At 38.8% G+C, this 19,338-nt stretch overlaps 1 protein-coding gene across 3 annotated transcripts in view; it reads left to right on the forward strand.

Moving 5' to 3' along the window:
* GFRA1 (GDNF family receptor alpha 1) overlaps positions 1-19,338 on the forward strand; it is a 194,430-nt gene that overhangs the window by 142,818 nt on the left and 32,274 nt on the right. For 2 of the 3 annotated variants that reach the window (XM_074959276.1, XM_074959277.1), the window contains exons 5-7: positions 5,693-5,802; positions 14,296-14,430; positions 18,243-18,421. In XM_074959276.1, the coding sequence (XP_074815377.1) occupies positions 5,693-5,802; positions 14,296-14,430; positions 18,243-18,421 (424 nt within the window). The remainder of the gene's footprint in view (positions 1-5,692; positions 5,803-14,295; positions 14,431-18,242; positions 18,422-19,338) is intronic. The other variant, XM_074959278.1, reaches the window with a different exon arrangement.

Below are 19,338 nucleotides of genomic sequence, written 5' to 3' on the forward strand. Positions count from 1 at the left end.
CCCTCTGGTCGGTATCTTCCATTGGCTAGCACAGACAATTGTTCCTGTGATTTTTCCAAAGCACCTCAAAGTAGGGAACTCAGCCTTGCAATGTTTAAATGTATTTGTGGATCCCACCCCACATACTTTTGAAAATCCCACTAGGTGCCTATCTGCATCTTTAGGCATCTAGGACCAGATTTTTAAAGGACCAGATGAAAGGTATCTATGGCTCTTATTCAGGAAAGCATTTAAGACTTATTTAGCTTTAAACTTAATTTTAAGTCTGTTCTCAACTGTTCTTCTGAATTAGGGATGCTTTCCTGAATCAGGGCTGTGACAGGGTCAGGCCAGATGGCTACAAAAGAGTGGCTGAAGGTAGATACATTAGTTCCAGGTTAAGCAGGTCCCTTTTCCCTGGGTAAAATAACAGGGACTATTCCAGAACACTCAGGAACTTTCTGGAACTAATTAAGGCAGGCAGGCTAATTAGGACACCTGTAGCCAATTGGGAAGCTGCTAGAATTAATTAAGGCTAATCAGGACACCTGGTTTAAAAAGGCTCTCACTCCAGTTAATGAGGTGCGTGCAAGGAGCTGAGAGGGAGAGGGCGTGGGCGTGGGTGTGCTGCAGGAGGACTGAGGAGTACAAATGCTATCTGGCATCAGGAGGAAAGGTCCTGTGGTGAGGATACAGAAGGTGTTGGGAGGAGGCCATGGGGAAGTAGCCCAGGGAGTTGTAGCTGTCACACAGGTGTTACACAAAACACTATAGACAGCTGTGATCCACAGGGCCCTGGGCTGGAACCCGGAGTAGAGGGCGGGCCCGGGTTCCCCATCCCCCCAACTCCCTATTGGATACAGGAGGAGTTGACTTGGACTGTGGGTCCCCCCAGAGGGGAAGGTCCCTGGCCTGTCCCCTGACCCACTAGGTGGACCAGCAGAGACTGTGGGGATTGTTCTCCTTCCTTTTCCCCATGCTGGCCAGTGATAAGGTTATCTGAGTGAAAGGCAGATTTGAGCCATAAAAGTGGCCAAACTGAGGGCTACTGTGAATCTCTGAGGCAAGCAAAATCCACCAATAAGCGCAGGACCCACCAAGGTAGAGGAGGAACTTTGTCACAGGGCCTATATCCCATAGCTTCTTAATACAGTGAGTTATAGAAGAAACTGAAAATAGACAATGGCAACTGAATATGTGTGTTTAGTAAAGTACACACTAATCATTTGTACTCACAGGTACCAAAAAAATTACTCTCTTCGTGGAGATATGACCTGCTAATTCTCCACCAGAGTCTGGGTTGTAGCGTGTTTAATCCCATATAATTTTTAAAGTCTCAGTATTTCCTTTAAAACAGCATCACAGTTGGTACAATTTATGCGCTTTCTTCATGTGTGAACGTACTCCTGATAATGCCTCATGTTGTCATTTAAAGATGTAAGCGTTAAAGCATGAGAGAGGAAGGTTTTGTAGTTTGGAAGCTGGACTAGGACTCAGGAGCTCTGTGTTTAATTCTCTGCTCTGCAACAGACACTGTGTATGGCTTTAGGCAAGGCAGTGAATTTCTCAGTTCCGCATCTGTACAATGAGATAGTACTTCCTTTCCCCAGTCTTTGTTTTGTTTACTTCAAAAGTAAATTCTTTGTGGAGGAAGGGCAGTCTCTTGCTTTGTGTATGTACGGTGCCTAGCATAATTAGACTATAGTCTGGGTTAGGGTCTCTAGGAGCTACTGTAGTAGAAATACATCAGCTGCAATAAAGAATTTTCCTATGCTGGGTGAAAATAATTCACTAGAATTAAAACTAAAGCGATAAATTTCCAGTACCAGGAAGTGTTCCTCGCTCTCTTTTACTATGCAGCACCAAGCACCATGATGGACATTTACTAAATGCTGAATAATAATTAGTAATTAAGTCCTTTGGAGACTTAATAGTATCCTGTTCTGGTCAATTCCTCCTATTCAGATGTTTGATTTCGTCAAAGCACAAATAATCGGATAAAGGTCTCCTTTAGGATGTCCCTCCCCCACAAAAAAGTATAGAAAACCATGTTAGTTAATGGATAATTGAAAAAGTTTATTCCTCATCCATATAATACATTAAAGGGGAAAACTGAGAAAACATTACTATCTTCTAAGTGGGTGTGTGAAACATATCTAAACATATATAATATACACTCAAGGTTAGAGCCTTCAACAGTCCATTTTGGTCATGAAGACCCTCTCTTTTTCTTCACAACCTCTCCATGCATCTCTTTGAGCAACCAGCTAGTGCCTTGCGTTTCTTTAATTCCTACTTCCATGAGACTTCATGGTCTCTTCTCCAAATCTCTCTCCTTTTGGGGATGAAACTCTGGTCCCATTTAAGTCAATGGAAAAGCTCTCATTAACTTCACTGGGGCACGATTTCACCTCAGGTTTATTCCTTCTGTTATTTTTTTCCTATATCATTCCTCCAAACCCTTTGGGTGACATCCTGGGCCCAGTGAAGTCACTGGGAGTTTTTCCCTGAGTTTAAAAACTGCTAGACAATAGCTGTCCCTCTGATCACCAGTATGCATTGCCATACTTTTTCTTACTGCCATTCATGACTGTCCCTGCTTTATTACAGAGAGTATTGCTTCTGATGATCAACTGTGACACCTTTTGAATATTTTAAGTAGTCACATCAACAGTTTTAAGAACTTTTCAAATGGTTCATTTCCATAAGTTTATTTCTAACCCACAAATTTCAAGTGCCTTGGACCTTGTTTCATCAGTGCTCTATTCACGTGTAGGCCAAGATTCACCTCCAAAAAATGAAATACACAGAGAAGTTTTACATAACTCACTGAATACTGTGAAAACCTTACTGCTTTTAAATGTACAGTATTCATTTTAAAAATGGCATACATATCCACAGCTGTGCAAACAATGCCATAGTTCAATTAACCAGCCTTAAAAAGGGGCGAAGTGGCAATTGCCTCAGATAATTTCAAAACATCAAAGAGCTTTTTAAAAATACTCCAAAAAGAAATGTATAAAGGTGTAATTAATATTGCTTAAAGCAACAGGGCATGCTAATATGAGGTGAGTCCATGTGAAGAATATGTTTTTATGTACAAGACTAATTTTAAAAAATCCTTGGGGTCTTTTTTTTAACAGTATTTCAAAGCTTATTCATTTATCCCTCAGAACATTTGAAAGATCAAGATCATAAAGGAAAAATTGAACTTGTGTTCTTTCTATATTTTTGGCTGCTCCAAATATTTTTACTAGTGCTATTACTAGTATCACGTTTGGGGGAATTTTTTCTTCAAAAGACTGTTTTGAGCAGATTTGTATAGGATTTATCAATAGGATCATTCTTATTTTATTTGGTTAGTAATATGCACAATATTTAAGGTACACTTTTCTGAAGATCTTCAGTTTACTTTGAGGAGATTTCATATGACTACAATAGGACCATTTAATTTGGTTTTTTTCCCCACAAAAAGGAGAGATTATTTTCCTTCTTGGAAGGTGATTTTTTTGGTGGTGTGCTCAATTCCTTTTTACGCCAAAGGAGAGGAAAAAATAATTAATACAGGCATGCATGTGGAGGATTTGTGATTTGGACGCTGGAAATTAATTCATTGTTTTGAATGTAGTTGTGTTATATATTTTACATTATACATGTGACTGCCTATATACACTATACATATATACACACACATCCTACATGAATATAGTCATGTACACTAAAACACAAACACTCATATTACAAATGTCACTCACTATCCAAATTATCAAAATTCTCAGCTAGATACTAGAGAATTAGCAAGACACTTAACCAAATAGTGTCCCTACTCAAAAACTGGTTAGAACTGCCACACTGAAGGAATATGAAATTAACATAATATTCAGAGTACCTGTTGTCAAACGTCTTTTGTATTAACCCATTGCTTATTATTAACATTTCCAAAAGGGTTGTTATCTCTGCTAAAGGAGTTTTAATATGATGCACTATGCTTTAGGCAGGGCTTTGGTTGTCATCGACTAGGTTATTTTTGTATCTCAGTTTATTTAAAGAGCTGTATCACTGGTTTGGGCTGGCTGGTGTCTTACAGTGATGAGAACATTTTGGGCCAGATCCTCAATTAGTGTAAATCAGCATTGATCAACTGAAATGAATGGAGTTACAATAATTTTCCCCAGTTGAGGATCTGGCCTTCGGTTTTAATTTCACACGTCACAGGACTTTTCTTTCCTCCGTAGACTCAGGTTTAAATAATCCGTAAATTTAGAGACTAAATATGTGTCAAAGCTAAGATCATAAGTAAAACGAGTTTGGTGGCTTAAGCTTAGTTTCCATTGGAAAGTAATCCACATCAGTATTTGGTACAATTAGTTGTCTGTTGAGGAGCGTTTAAGAACTAAGGTAGCATGGAAACTCAATTACTTTTGTCTCTAGAGAGAGACAGAAAGATCCTGCAGGTCAGGGAGAACATTTATTGGCAATCTAGTGCAGTGGAGCTCGAACCACAGCTGTCTGAACTATAATTGGCCTTTGAAAACTTAGACGTGCGATGCTTCTAGATTGTTAACTTTCATGACCACAAATATTCTCCAGAAATTAACATGAATTCAAACTGTATGCACTAGGGATCAGTTGAGCACTTCTGAGCCTCCTCAAGGGTTTACTACAATAAATAAATTCTTTAAACAGGCTGTACAGTAAATGACCAGTGTCGCTACATCCAGGGGGTTAGTTATGGGAGCTTAAAAACATTTGGCAATGACAGAGCATGTTAAGTGAGTTCTGGAGCCATGCACCTTGTAGTCCAAGGGAAAACTGGACTATTCTAAACATTGTGGCACCTGCCAATGTTTTTCAAGACACTAATCTGTGCTCCTGCAGCTCAAAAAAAGCCTTTGTTTGGGGGTTTTGCCTACTTACATAAATAATGACATTTAAATCTGTGGAGCTATTTTAACACCCAGATACTACTCGTGGAACAATCTTTGTTCCCTGCCCGCATTGTGAAGGTTTTGTGCCACACGGACTCAGTATGCTTTCCTTACCCACAAGAGTTTAATCTATGTCCTGAAACATGATTTATAAAAATATCCTTATATGTAATAACCTAAGAAACTCCCAGTGGACTATCCTTCCCCTCCCAGAGGGGCAAAGTGAGGGTCTCATGGTAGTTCAGTAGCAGGTCTATGAACAGAACTCAGGTTTCCTTACTCTAAGCCCTCAGCTCAATCCAGTAGACTTCTGCTAAGTGCACATTTTACAAGGGCAAAATGTTTTCTCCAGTACTGTTACTCCATACATAATCAATAAACCACTTCTTCTAGCAGATACTGTGTTCTCTTAATACAAGATTTTCTTCCAGATGTCATACTCCTGCTCTCTAATCAGAGTTCGGAATCACAAAACATGAACTCTTTCATGATGGATTCTCTTGTTTGCCTGTGTTTGGTGGGAAATGCAGAGCACTCATTTTGGAATAAAGTGTATATTTCTGCATGCGGTGTCCTTCGCTGACTGCATACCTTAACCCTTCTCAGATCTACACTCCAAAAGCAGACAGGGACATATTTAAAAAGGGAGTCTTACCAGTTTAAATGTGTTCTATGTATGTATTTAAGAAGACAAAATATTGACAAAAAAAGAAAAGTGCAAAAGGTAAGGCTGCCTGGAGGCTTGATTTTTAAAGATATGCATTTTTTTTCTTACCATGTTGCAGATCTCGCCTTGCAGATTTTTTCACAAACTGCCAGCCTGAGTCACGGTCTATTAGTAGCTGTCTGAAGGAAAACTATGCTGACTGCCTCCTCGCTTACTCGGGGCTTATTGGTAAGAGCTTTGCGCGGAGTGGGTGCTCTCTGAGTGTTGCTTGCAAATGGAACAAAAGAGTGACATCTTGAAGGCTGCTGAAAACAAAAGATAAAGTTAAATATTACGCCACGAGATTGTAGGCAGAATCCCCCAATTAAATCAGCGGCCCTTTGTTTTGACTCTAAGATTCTTCTGGAGTAAATTAAGCTGTATAATAGCAAGCAAAAGAAGGGCAGAGGATGAGGGAAAGAAACGTGCTTGACTGTGAAGAAAATTGGTATGGAAGCAAGTAGAAGTAAAGCTTGAAAACAAAGCGGTCAATATTGGACAGGCCCATTGAGTAAAAAAGTGAATAGAGTAAAATGAGTAGGTGACACTAAAACTTGTCAGTGTTTTCTGTTATCAGAAAATCAGGTGGTATTGACATATTTAGGGAACGCTTACCATGAATTGAAAAATGAGGCAGCAATAGACCAGATCAGTCTCATTTCACTTCCATCAGCTGTAGTTTTCATGATCTTCCTATGGCCCTTCAAACTGTTTTCTGAGATGCCTCTCCGTGGAGGTGAACTTATCTCCTGAAATCCTCTCCTTCTCCAATAATTCATTTTGCTCACTGCTACCTGCCTGACTCTCAACCTGGGGACGCTTATATGCAAGTCAAATTTCATATCCCACCCATACTGATTGATTCCTGATTGGGAGAACTCATCTCGGGGAAAGGAACTTTCCACAGACATGTCATGGCTGGACAATAAAGAAAAAGGGGAGTGTTAAGACTGTAAAACAAACAAATTACAAAAATGGTCACTAGGTAAGGGTTTTTTTTCAAGCTCACAGCCTGCACCTGCCATGATGCATTCATAGCCCCTTTTGTTAGGAGTGAAGGCCCCAGCCAAACCCCTGAAGCAGATCCTGCTGTTAAATGAATGTCTTCTGAAATACCGTCCAGAACAAAAACATGTACAGAATGGTCTGATCTTGCTGGAAAATTAAATTAAAAGCAAGTCCTTAAAATGAATAAGGTAAATTATACCTGGTGACTACTAAGAAAAGACACGGTAGTTTTAAAGACTGCAGTCCAAGATTTAACAGAAAAAATAATATACAGAAAGCAAGCCATGGGAGCAGTGACTGATAAAAATTCATTTGATTCGTGAACAAAGAACTGAGTAGTGAAGAAATCAGATCCAGTCAATGAAATTAAGGGTGTAGCTGCTGGCAAGGAATAATTCTTGTACTAATGGATAACTCTGGATAAGAGCTGTTGGCAAATTGTTACTGGGCCTAGTGACTTTTGTAGAGGATTTTATTGGATCCATTTTGCAATTTAACCTTAAGGATGACCCAGTTCATATAGAGAGGTGCTTTTGTGTTCCTGTAGGCAATGATATTGCACAAATAGTATAACACTGCATAAACACTTTCTGACACCAGGGATGTGGAATGGGTCCCTAAGGAAGTGAAATCAAAAGGAGATCTAACTTCTGAAGGGGAAAATAAACATTCTTCTTCTCTCCTAACAGCCCCCAGACACGTGCATGAAGATCGGAACTGACTAGTGTTATAGCAGTTTACACTTCTCAGCTGTAGTTCAGATAAACAAAGGAATGTACTAAAACAAACCTTCCTTGTTGTGGAATAACAAGATCCTGATTCTGATCTCAGTCAGACCAGTGTAGATCTGGAGTAAATTCATTAGCTTCAGTACAGAAACTCCAAATTTACAGCAGTCTAGATTAGATCAAAATCAGGGCCAGAGTCGTCCTACTGACTATTGTAAAATATATGGGAAGCAGACACATTTTGGTTAACTCTTTGTAGCAAGCTATTCCAGGTTCGTTCATCTAAATACCAGGCATCTCCAGCTAGCGTGGTGAAGATAAAATACTGTTCATTAAAATAGAATGCTGTTTCATTTAGTTACTTCATAAGAGATTGCATACAATTCTAAAGAGATGGCAGCAAGGTTTTGTAACCTCTGCACTGTTTGTTTCAGGAGCATGAAGGTTCTCTATGGAATGTACAGTGGGTCTGCCTCTGCTTTTATGTACACTGATGTAAACTAGAGGCAACTCCACTGAAATCAGTGGAATTAGAAGTAGAAGAAAACTGGTGTAAATGAGCGTAGAGTCATGTCTATTGGCAGTAGGTGAGATGTTATACCAGTTAAATGGAAAACAGGTTGCATGGAGTGGTGGTTTTGGATTGTATTGGTATGATATACACGGTTTGAAAGTATATTTTAGAGGAAGGAATTTTTGGTTTTGTGTGGGAGCTAATGAAAATCAATAAATACAGGGTTTTTTTTAAAAAAAAGTGATAATCTGTAAAGAAAAAAGACATGATTATTTGGTGTAAAAAAAGGTTGGAGATAGAAAGATGTGAAACCCAACATATTGGTCATTCCTAAGTTAAGCACACTGGTCCCGTCTCTGCTCCCACACTGATTTCATACAAGTGTAACTCTATTGAATTCAATATAAGGTTTTCCATACATTTTCTGAAGCATTTTCCCTTATTTGTTTTCCACATCCTGTCCTTTTAATTTCCTTATGTCTCCCTGAAATTCCATAGGATTTTGTGTTAGTGAACGAGGATTGCAGGATCAAACACTGTAACATATTGCTAGGGATACCCAGAGCTAAGAGCCACTCCGTTACCTCTCTCACCATGGTCCTAACTGTCTTACGTATGAATAATTTAAAACCACTTTATCAGTGCTAGAAGTGTGAATCTCAGTTACCCAATAAACTGTGTGTAAATCCTGCCAACTACACCACTGTAACATGCTGCTTATGAGCCACTTGTGCTAGCTCTCTGCCTCAGCAAGAGTGAGTTTCGTTGGCAGTTGCACTTTGTATCAGTTCCTGCCCCAGCAGTCTGTCTTCCTCACGAGCAAACTCCTCAAGGCTCTCCTTGCCTCAGCCTTGCCTAGCAGGTCAGAATCAGTAAATTCCAGCCCCCAAGCTCCTCAGAGATGTTTCTCTGCAGTGTATGGCCCCTATCACTGTGTATTGACAGAAGATACTAAGATGGCTGTTCTGTTAAAGAGTCAGTACATCACAGCTTATTCATTTACTGGGGTAAATACACCCTTCTGCTCAAACACAGCAGAGAATTGGTTTATAGTAAAAGTAAAACAAGTTTATTAACAAAAGAGAATTGATTAAGTGATACCAAGTAAAAGAGCTAAGTGTAGAGCTGGTTACAAGCAAATAAAAGTGGAAACATGCATTTAAAAGTCAAAAACTTAATCTATCAAGATACAGTTTTGTTCAAGATGGCCTCTCTCACCCACAGTCTCCTTTCCAGTTTTTCACTTGTGGGGTTTGCCAGGACCCATCACAGAACTCAAATCACTTGGTTTCTTTGTCTCGTTAAGGTGAAGGACAAAGCAGGGGTGGGGGTGTCTCTCTCTGTTTCTTATATCCCAAAAGGGATTTCTTTGTCATACAAGTCAGGAAGCCCTCTTGGGAGTTCAGTCTTCTGTGATTCCTTGGGGTGCAGGAGCCATGTTAATTCTCTGTCTCTCAAGTTCAGGAACAGGATAAATAACCCCAGCTGGTTTAGCTGGATAGCTTTGTTTACTGCTAATATTTAAAAAGAGGTTAAACCCATATTCCGTTGTCTTGGGCAGGCAGACCTGTGTATCACCTTTACCTAAGCTGTCTTGTCTTAAACATGTTTTAGTAACATCTTACAGAGGGAGTTTATAACTTCATACATAAGGTTAACGCATGCATTTTACAATGATATTAATAACCAGCATGTTGTTAGCTTTCATATGATCCCTCACAAGGCATATTTTGTGCAGATATTATTGCAGTAGTGTGTGTATATGGGAGAGCCTAGCGTCACAAGCACATAATTCTGGATCTTGTTACAATTAGCTGATCTTTTGGCCTGGACCCAATGACTCCTGTCATTCTGCATTCTTGCTGAGCTTCTCTTCCTTCTACCTTGCTGACAGTCCTGTTGTAAAGCATATGTGCTTAGCAATTTTAACAATCTCTGCTAAGCCTGGGCCAATTCCTGTAGTCAAATTTCACATGTTCAGGGTCACACCTTGGTTGGAGGAACTTAGTTAAACTTTTTTTCATTCTTAAAAGATATTCTGATTCGAGCTGGGAGATATGCTGAGGTTCAGGCCAGTTTTGCCTCTGCCTAATGCATGACTTTGATGCCTGCTCCAGATAACATGAGACAACAATTGGAAATAGTGACCACAACAGAGCTATTATGACCTATTTTACTCCCAACTGCCATGATTACCCTGCTTGGTTAATGTCCTTAGCAGAATTTTCAAGAGGCCATCTTACAACAAAGAAAAAATTCCACACACACGGGGGATAAAGGAATCCACCCCAGGAAACCAAACATATAATCTACTTGGGTTCACATCTGCCCTCAGGTTTGAATGACAGACTTATTTTCTGCTAGCTGCTTTTCCAGCCACTCTGTTTTTTCCAGTATATACAGTGTATATGCTGTATGTATACCTTCCTCATCCTGTTTTTCCTACAGTCACTGACTCTGATCATAGCTTGTCACATTTTACACTTTCACCTGCTCTTTACACCCACTTTTATGGCCTTATTACCTCTTCTTCTTGAAAGTCTTATCGTAGTGGCCCTTCCAACTTCCTTCATACCCTATTGTTTTCTATTTCTTTATCAAGTATTTTTATCATCAGTTTTTCTGATACTCGTCTATTTTCTTTCCATTAAAAAACTCTGGTTTTTCATATTCTCTCTACATTACTTTCTTCTTTCCGGATCATAAATATCACATATTTGAAACAGTGGGCTGAAATCATCAAAGAAATAATGGGTAGATATTTTTCATTGCTTTATTTTAATTTAATAACATTCCTATTCTTATTTATCTACTGTTACATTTTCATAAATAGTGCAAGTGATATTTGCTGATTTTGCTCTATTCCCCACCTTCATTTCATAAACAATTTGAACGGTTCTTCTTACACATATGCTGATTTTATGTAGACATTGGGTAATTATCACTACAACTTTTAGTTACAAATTGAGAGTATATAAAGTGATTGCATTCAACTTCAAAAAGAAGTTGGGGGGGGTGAGTCTTATCATTTGCAGCTAACTTCAGTTCTGCATAACTTTCAGGATTTCTTTAAGACCGCTTATAATGTTTGTTTTTCTTTGTCTTCCATTTCATTTGTGAAACAATTTAAATTTTCCTGTCAATGCCTGAGTGACTGAAAGGCACTCACATAGTGCTGCACACATTGATGTGGTATTTGGCAGCCCCCCTTTTTTTTGAGGATTATAAATTCTAGGCTCTATGGACCAAGTTGGCCCTTTCAGTCTGCACTGTGGGTCTCTAATATGTATCTTCATCCATTCCACATGCCCGGCTACCACTGACAATACATTTGCTCTAGTTGGGAGCAGAGAGAAGTTTGCCCTAAATCTCCAGGCTACTGGGTGAGGGATGTAGGTGCTGAAAAACTTATTCAGCCAACAGCTGCCCTCATTAGTGCAATTCTGAAATAATTCTGTTGACTTTTGGGGTTGGAATCAATGGAGTTATTTCAGATTTACACCAAGTTAACTAAAAGCAGAAGGGGAATATAAACTTTAAAAATACTTGAAGAATGAGCCATTTAAAATAATTAAGGGGATGATTGGTCAACCCTTACTCAAGTTTGTGAATGCTTACTTAGACTGGGAATGACTTCAATTAGTCTACTCATTTAACTAAGTGCTCACCAAAATGAATAAGGGCTGCATAATCTAGATCAATGGAGGGCATTTTCAGTGTTTCCTTTAGGACATGTAATGCATTCTTTATTTTGGTTTAGTTGTTGCTTTGCCTGAGCCTGAAATGTAAATATTAGAATACTTATCCAATAATTTGTGCAAAAAAAAATTAAAATGGAAGCACAGATACATGATCATAGTTTGTTGGCAATGTTTAAGAAATGCAGTCATAAAAACATAGACATTTAGGGCTGCTCAAGAGGTCATTTGGTCCAGCCCCTTGCCCTGAGGCAGGACCAAATATAGCTAGACCATCCCTGACAGGTGTTTTGTCCAACTTGTTCCTAAAAACCTCCAATTATGGGGATTCAACAATCTCCTTTGGAAGCCTAGTCCAGTGCTTAACTATTCTTATGGTTAGAAAGGTTTTCCTAATAGCTAACCTAAATCTGCCTTGCTGCAGAGTTACTAATAACTTCTTGTCCTATCTTCAGTGGACCTGGAGAACAATTGATCACTGGCCTTTATAATAGCCCTTAACATATTTTAGGACTGTGTAACGATGCTGGTTCTGGTGGGACCCAACTGAGAGTGCCAGTTCAGAACAAGTTGCTTCAAGCAGGGCAGTTACAGGCCAAGGCTGGGGTTTCTTTGCACACCAAGGCAAACCAAACCAGTCAAACAGAGAAGACTTTGGTTCTACCCTACTGGCTAACCACAAGTCACACAAACAATTCCCTTAGACACTCCAGTTTCCCAGTATCATCACCAGTGCCACTCGTTATGGGGACAAATGGTTATGAAAACCAATACCCCAGTAAAAGAAAAAAGGCTCTCTTGATCCCAAAGGACAAAGCTCCAGACCCAGGTCAATATACAAATCAGATCTTACCCACAAATCACGCTGTTGCCAATCCTTTAGAAACTAAAATCTAAAGGTTTATTCATAAAAGGAAAAAGATACAGATGAGAGCTAGAATTGGTTAAATGGAATCAATTACATACAGTAATGGCAAAGTTCTTGGTTTAGGCTTGCAGCACTGATAGAATAAACTGCAGGTTCAAATCAAGTCTCTAGAGTACATCCACAGCTGGGATGGGTCAACAGTCCTTCGTTCAAAGCTTCAGTGTAGCAAAGTTCCTCCAGAGGTAAGAAGCAGGACTTAAGACCAGATGGAGGAGCTGCAGCAGTTTTTTATATTCTCTAGCCATGTGGTCTTTCTTTCTTTGTTCCAAAGACAAGCTGTCCATCACATGGCATGGAAAAATCTCAGAGTTCTGTCCATTGGCATGTCCCTGCATACCTGCTGAGTCGCAAGGCGCGTCTGCCTTCTCTCAATGGGTCAGTTGTATAGCTGATGGTCCTTAATGGGCCATCAAGCAGGCTAGGCAGAACTGACACCAACTTGTCTGGAGTGTTCCCCAGAAGCATAGCACAAGTTTGAAATACAGACAGTGCAGAGCCAATATTCATAACTTTAACTACAAAAATGATACACACATATAGACAACATAATCATAATCAGCAAACCATAACCTTGTCTTAGACACCTCATTTGACCCCATTTATACAAGATTTGGTGCCACTACAGGACTTTGGTTGCAACAGTGATCTATACGGTCCCAGCTTATGTCAATAACATGTCAGACTGTTATTATGTTCCCTGCTCAGTCTTCCTTTTTTCAACACTAAACATGCCCAATTTTATCTTTCCTCATAGGACAGATTTTCTAAACCTTTCATCATTTTTGATTCTGTCCTCTGGACTCTCTAATACTTGTGCACATTTTTCTTAGAATATGACACCAGGATCTGGACACAGTACTCCAGCTGAGGCCTCACCAGTGCTGAGTAGAGTGGGACAGTTAGCTCTCGTGTTGTATATGCAACACTCCTATTACTACACCCCAGAATTATATTAGCCTGTTTTGCAACTCCATCACACTGTTGACTCGTGTTCAATTTGTGATCCACTATAATCCAGCTCTTTTTCAGGAGTACTACCATTTAGCCAGTGATTCCCCATTTAATAGTTGTCCATTTGATTTATCCTTCCTAAGTATTGTACTTTGCAATTGTCTTTTTATTGAATTTCCTCTTGTTGATTTCAGACCAATTTTCCAATTTGTGAATGTCATTGTGAATTCTGATCCTGTCCTCCAAAGTACTAGCTACCTCGGCCAGTTTGGTATCATCCTCAGATTTTTATAAACATACTCCCCACTACATTATCCAAGTCACTAATGGCATTGACACTAAAAGCAGAGTTATTAGTAAATTGAAAGCTGCAGGAAATAAATTCTAGCTAGTTATGAAGATTAATTATATTGCTTCTGTGTTCCTCTCCTACCACACTGTGGGCAGAACCTTTCAGAACAGTGGAGTCTTGGTGTTAGCACCCCATTGAGATGTATGAGGAAGTTCAGGTCTCTCATAGTTATTGTTTCAGACTGTCTGCAAACTCAAGTGGACATCTCAGCATCAATTACACTACAGTCAAGTTTTCACACATTTCTTCACAACCATACCAGCTAGAATCTTTTTTAAAAAATAAAATAAAAATGAAAGCTGAGATTGTGCACTCCACACATGATTCTGAGAGCTAGGGCCTTGTGCACCAGGCCTATAGTGTTTATGTGTTAGTGTTAATGTTAATCCATCCCTGTTTCTGTCTTCCACTAGATGATGTTTGTCACTTCTTTGGGTAATATATATAAGGGTAGGACATTACAAAGATTACTGATGGTACAGTGTGTTGCTCTTTGTTAATAGGCACAGTTATGACACCAAACTACATAGACTCCAACAGTCTCAGTGTTGCCCCATGGTGTGACTGCAGCAACAGCGGTAACGACATAGAAGAATGCTTAAAATTTCTGAATTTCTTCCAGGACAATACATGCCTTAGTGAGTACAATATTATAAAATGTCTTCAAACATACATTTATTCAGGTTGCAACATGTGCTGTATGGGGTTGTTTCACCTAGTTTTTAAGTACATTGTGATACTTCAAGGCCACTTCTATGCATTTTGATAGATTGGATCTGTAGTAGGTTTAGAAACTAGAACTAAAGGTACTTGAGCAAATCTACCTGATGTTCAAGCTTGTAAACATGAGAAACTGTGGGAGATAATTCCAAATAACAGTGGTACATAATGTGGAAAAATTCATCTACCAACAGATTATATTTTGGGTGGCCATCAGGGAAGGTCTCTACCAGAAAATTGCAAGACCTAAGTGGGTTGTGTATAATGTGAGAAATAGGCTATGAAGGGTTTCATACAGATATACATGAATTGGGATTTTATTAGCAGTACTCTCTCAGATACTTGACATTTGGTCACAAACTTCACTCAAATGATTTTTTTTCACAGTGAGATCCTGATACAGCAATTTAATTGAGATTGTTACGTTATGGTTTTAATAGCCCAACTTACTTCCAGTTGAGGGTCTCTGAGAAGTCAGTTTTGGTAGACTTCCTTTCCAAACTTCCTTTTGCCAACACCCTTATAACTCAATGATAGGGAGCGCACGCCAGAATTTCAGAGAAACGGTTTATTGCTGATGTAGGGCAATACAACATTTAAGGTAGTCAGAGGAGTCATACAGCACACAAACTTGGTCACCTCTTTTAAAAAAAAAAACCCAGAAAGTTATATTAGCAGTGGGTCTGAAGTAGGGCATTCTCTAGTTGGGGATAGGGGAGTGATAGTGAAATTCCATCACTGGGCTATCAAAGACCCTGCACTTCTCTAAGACCTTGTCTCTAAGAATCTTGCAGTGGTTTGTAGGGTATGTGTAGCTACATGCCTCAGTGAAAAGCTCCAAAAGCTCCCCACTGCCGGAGCCTTTCCCCACCTGTATTACACCCGTCAGAGCCTTTCACCACTGCTTGCTTCTTTCAGTGCAGTGGGAAAAGGCTCTGGAGATGGGAAGGCAGCAGGACTACACTGTTAAAAATAGCAGTGTGGATGAGTGAGGCTCTGCTTGAACATATGGAGAGCTGTGAAAGATATATACCCTTCTGTTCAGATGTGTAGGGCACTCTGCTCTACTCACTGGGTACTCTACGCTACTCACTTAAGCAGTGCCTCATTGCATACACTGTTACTTATACCTGTTCTAGCTGGGCATTCTAGCTGGGTTAGTACTCTACACACCATCAAAGGTGTTGGCTGCCCTAAGACCATTTTTATCTTTTGCCTCTACCCAACAGTCTCTCAACATGCAATACTTCCATTAAGCATCAGTTCTGTGTGCAGAACGATGACAGGGTTGAGCCCTATTTGTTAAAAGCCTTGGAAGGATTGCTACTCAGGAAAGATTAATGTAGATCATTGGTTAAGCAATCAATTCCGAGTGGGATTCTAAACGAGACAGGGGAACTGTATAGCATCCATACTTTCTCCAAGCTGCCTCTCACACATATAACATTTCATATTTTATAACATTTTATATTTTGCTAATTTGTAAGTGTGTTCATTAGTCATTACTATCATTTTACAAGTTCCTTTTAGACTTTAAGTGTACACCAATCCCTTTGTCCCTGCTGGAATAAAAAGTTTAATGACAATAAAGCAGTGACATTAGAGGTCACTATGAGAAAAATTATACTTACCCTCACAGGGAAACCTCTTCTTTGTGAAAATATTTAAATTAAAGGTGTTCCTGGTTTAGTAGCATTTCACAGAGGGAGAAAAAGTGTTCTCGTGTCTTTTCATAAATGGCCTTTCAACATGGGAGAAAAAAGCATTTGTTTCAGAACAGAGACTAAAGAAATCAGTTTTAATTTTTAAGTATAGTATTATTTACATGTATTCTGCTGTTGGAAAATGAAGAATTATAGGTCCTGGTCCTTCAAATACACATGCATAACTGTATGAACGTGAGTAGTCCTGCTGAAGTAAAAAGAAATACTCACATGTATAAAGTAAAGTGCATGTGTGTTTGCAGAATCTGGGCCTTACCTGAAAATGGCCAGCCTTTAAAAAGCCAGAATCCCACATTTCTAAGGCCTAAATGATAGTACATTTTGAAATCCCAACCAGTGTTCCTTTAATTCTGTTATAACTCCCAACTGTGGCACCTTTAAAAAGAGGTTGGCCCATTTCAAATCCTAAAGTCCTTTATTAAACTTTATTTTTATTAATATTTTAAATGTTCTTCTAATACACACAGTGTTGCTTATTCTACACACTCTGACCTTGATCCTGCATACACTTGTGCACTGGATAATCGCACTGGGTTGAATGGGACTCAGGTTACCCAGGGGTATAAGTGTTTTGGAGGGTTTGGGCATACATACCAGATAGTGGAGTAGAGGGGAAGAACTGGTAAGCAAGGGGAAAAGACAGAGCAAAAGTGAGTTAATACAGATGATTGAAACAGTCAGCCAACTACTAGAGCAGTTAAGCGTTTGCCGTGGCATCTTACTCTTATTATGTTCGTCAGCTGTGTTATAGTTATAAAATTCATGCACATTGTTACAAAAACATAGATACACAGAAGGAGGAAAAAAGAAAAGAGAGAGTTATAAGAGTAATTATAAGAATTATAATTTTATTTTAAATTATAAGAGTAATTTTATTTTAAAAACTAGAGGGTGCCTCCTTATTCTCCTGTAGCTTCTCCTACAGCACTGAAAACAAGAAGCTGGCGCACTACTTACTTTAGGTAATTATCTGGTCTCCTATGACATTTACTGTGTGAAAAATACTGCAGCTTACCTTGTTTAAGAGAGAATACTGGACAGGAAAATCCTTTCGTACTATTCTCACTTTGCCCCCCATCAATCCAACCAATTGTAATGCCTTTTTTATGAATCAATCTCTGTTTGGTGGAACGCTAAGATCAGATTCTAGAATAAACTGCATCTTTCTAAGATGAGGGCTAAATGTAAATTATTTTATAGTGAGATGGATGCCAGTGAAGAGTATTGTTAATAACTTCCCCATTCAAGTCCCATGTGAAATTGTTTGGTTTCTTATACAGTGAGGTGGAATGAGAAATCCCTAAATCCTTGCTGAATCCCTAAGGACCTGATTAAAAACTGTTTTTCTATTCATTTGTATAAAAAAAAAACCCACACAACCAATTTACCCTTGCCATAAACACACTCTTTAATCCCATGAAATTGATGAACTTTCTAACCTTTATATTCTAAACTTTTAGTTTAAACACACTTCTCTCACTTTGTTTTGTAGATTTTGTTTGGAAACTGGTCATCTTAGTTAAATAGTCCCTTGTTTATGGGAACATTGGTTTTAAAAGCAAGCTGTGGAAATAAGTCAATATATTGCTTGCTATTTATGTTTGGCTTGTTGCATAACATAATTTATCAGAATTAGGACACAACATACATATTGTACTTTAAGTCTCACCAGTTAAGTTTTTTGAAGCTTTTGAATGCTAATTTGCTCACAGAAGATTTAGGGTATTGAGCTTCCATAAAGAATGGCTGAAAATATTTCAGGGAGAATTTAGCAGTAGATAAACCTGTGGCCCCAAAATTCACATTTCTGGCATGTATTCAAAATAAATTGAAACTAGCTTGTCAATATAAAAACGTGAGTTTGAACAAATAAGGACAAGATTTTGCATGGGAGAGCATTTTTGGAGTTATTTCTGTTCTATGGCATCAGGTTATTTTAAATGCCAATTCTGCTGTTTGTGGCATTGGTTTATATGCAGAATTTTCTCTATACTTGTTTTCTACAGAAAATGCGATTCAAGCCTTCGGCAATGGTACAGATGTGACTGTGTGGCAGCCGATCCTACCAGTACAAACCACCACAGCGACAACTACGACAGCTTCCAGATTTAAAAACATGGGTTCAGAGAGCACCAACAATGAAATATCCACCCACAATGATTTACCAGCATGTGCAAATCTGCAGGTAAGTTTGTTTCGTAAGTGCTACATCGAGACAGCAATATAAATGTGCAAAATAGAAAGAAGGAAATTGTTATTGATATAGAATCTGTCACCCCTGCCTGCTGCATATGCAGATACCCAGATAGGCTTGAATTAATCTGTATTCTGCTCTGTTGGTTCTAATGTTGAAGTTATTTATCCCATATTTTGTAATATGTTAAACACTCTTACTTTAAATAAGAAACATAAATAAGAATAGGTTGTACTGGTACAGTAACCCAGGAACAGGACATAGTTATTTAGTGGAACCACAGCTTTGAATATGAAATTGGCATTCCTGCTACCCAGCCAATATAGACCAAATAGAGATGATGCAATCAATCATTCAAATTCAAAGGTTCCACTGAGTGTGAACTAGTGTACCTTGAATCTTCTTCTTGGCCCTTCATCATGTTAGTTACACCAACTTAGACTCATTTAGATTAAAAAGTGAATGTGAACATAAGAGTGTACATTGGTATAACTGACATGGGAAAGGGGGAAATGATCTAGATTACACACTCCCCTCTGAATTGGGCCCAGTGTCCTGCTTCAGTTAGTCAATTCATGGTGTGGCATTGAATCTAAATTTTAAAGAGGCTAAACACTTGCCCAAGGCCATAAATGCAGCTATCAGAAGATTACTAGACTAAAGATTAAAGACAATGCTACTTTGAATATGACACTTAAAATTAAACTCTAAAATATCATAAAGGAACCAAGCTAGTGGAGACATTTGTAGTACATTTTGACAAGCTGTATTGTTCGTATGATCCCCTCCCATGAGAAGTTTTCCTTTGTAATATTTTCAGAACCTGCACTAGTACTACCGAGAGCACTCTAAGGGGCTTTGTTATAGTCTTAGTGTTGGAGATCAAAGACTCTTTTTAAAAAAAGAGA

The sequence above is a fragment of the Natator depressus genome, chromosome 7 (genome assembly GCF_965152275.1).
Source record: "Natator depressus isolate rNatDep1 chromosome 7, rNatDep2.hap1, whole genome shotgun sequence".
Lineage (NCBI taxonomy): Eukaryota > Metazoa > Chordata > Testudines > Cheloniidae > Natator > Natator depressus.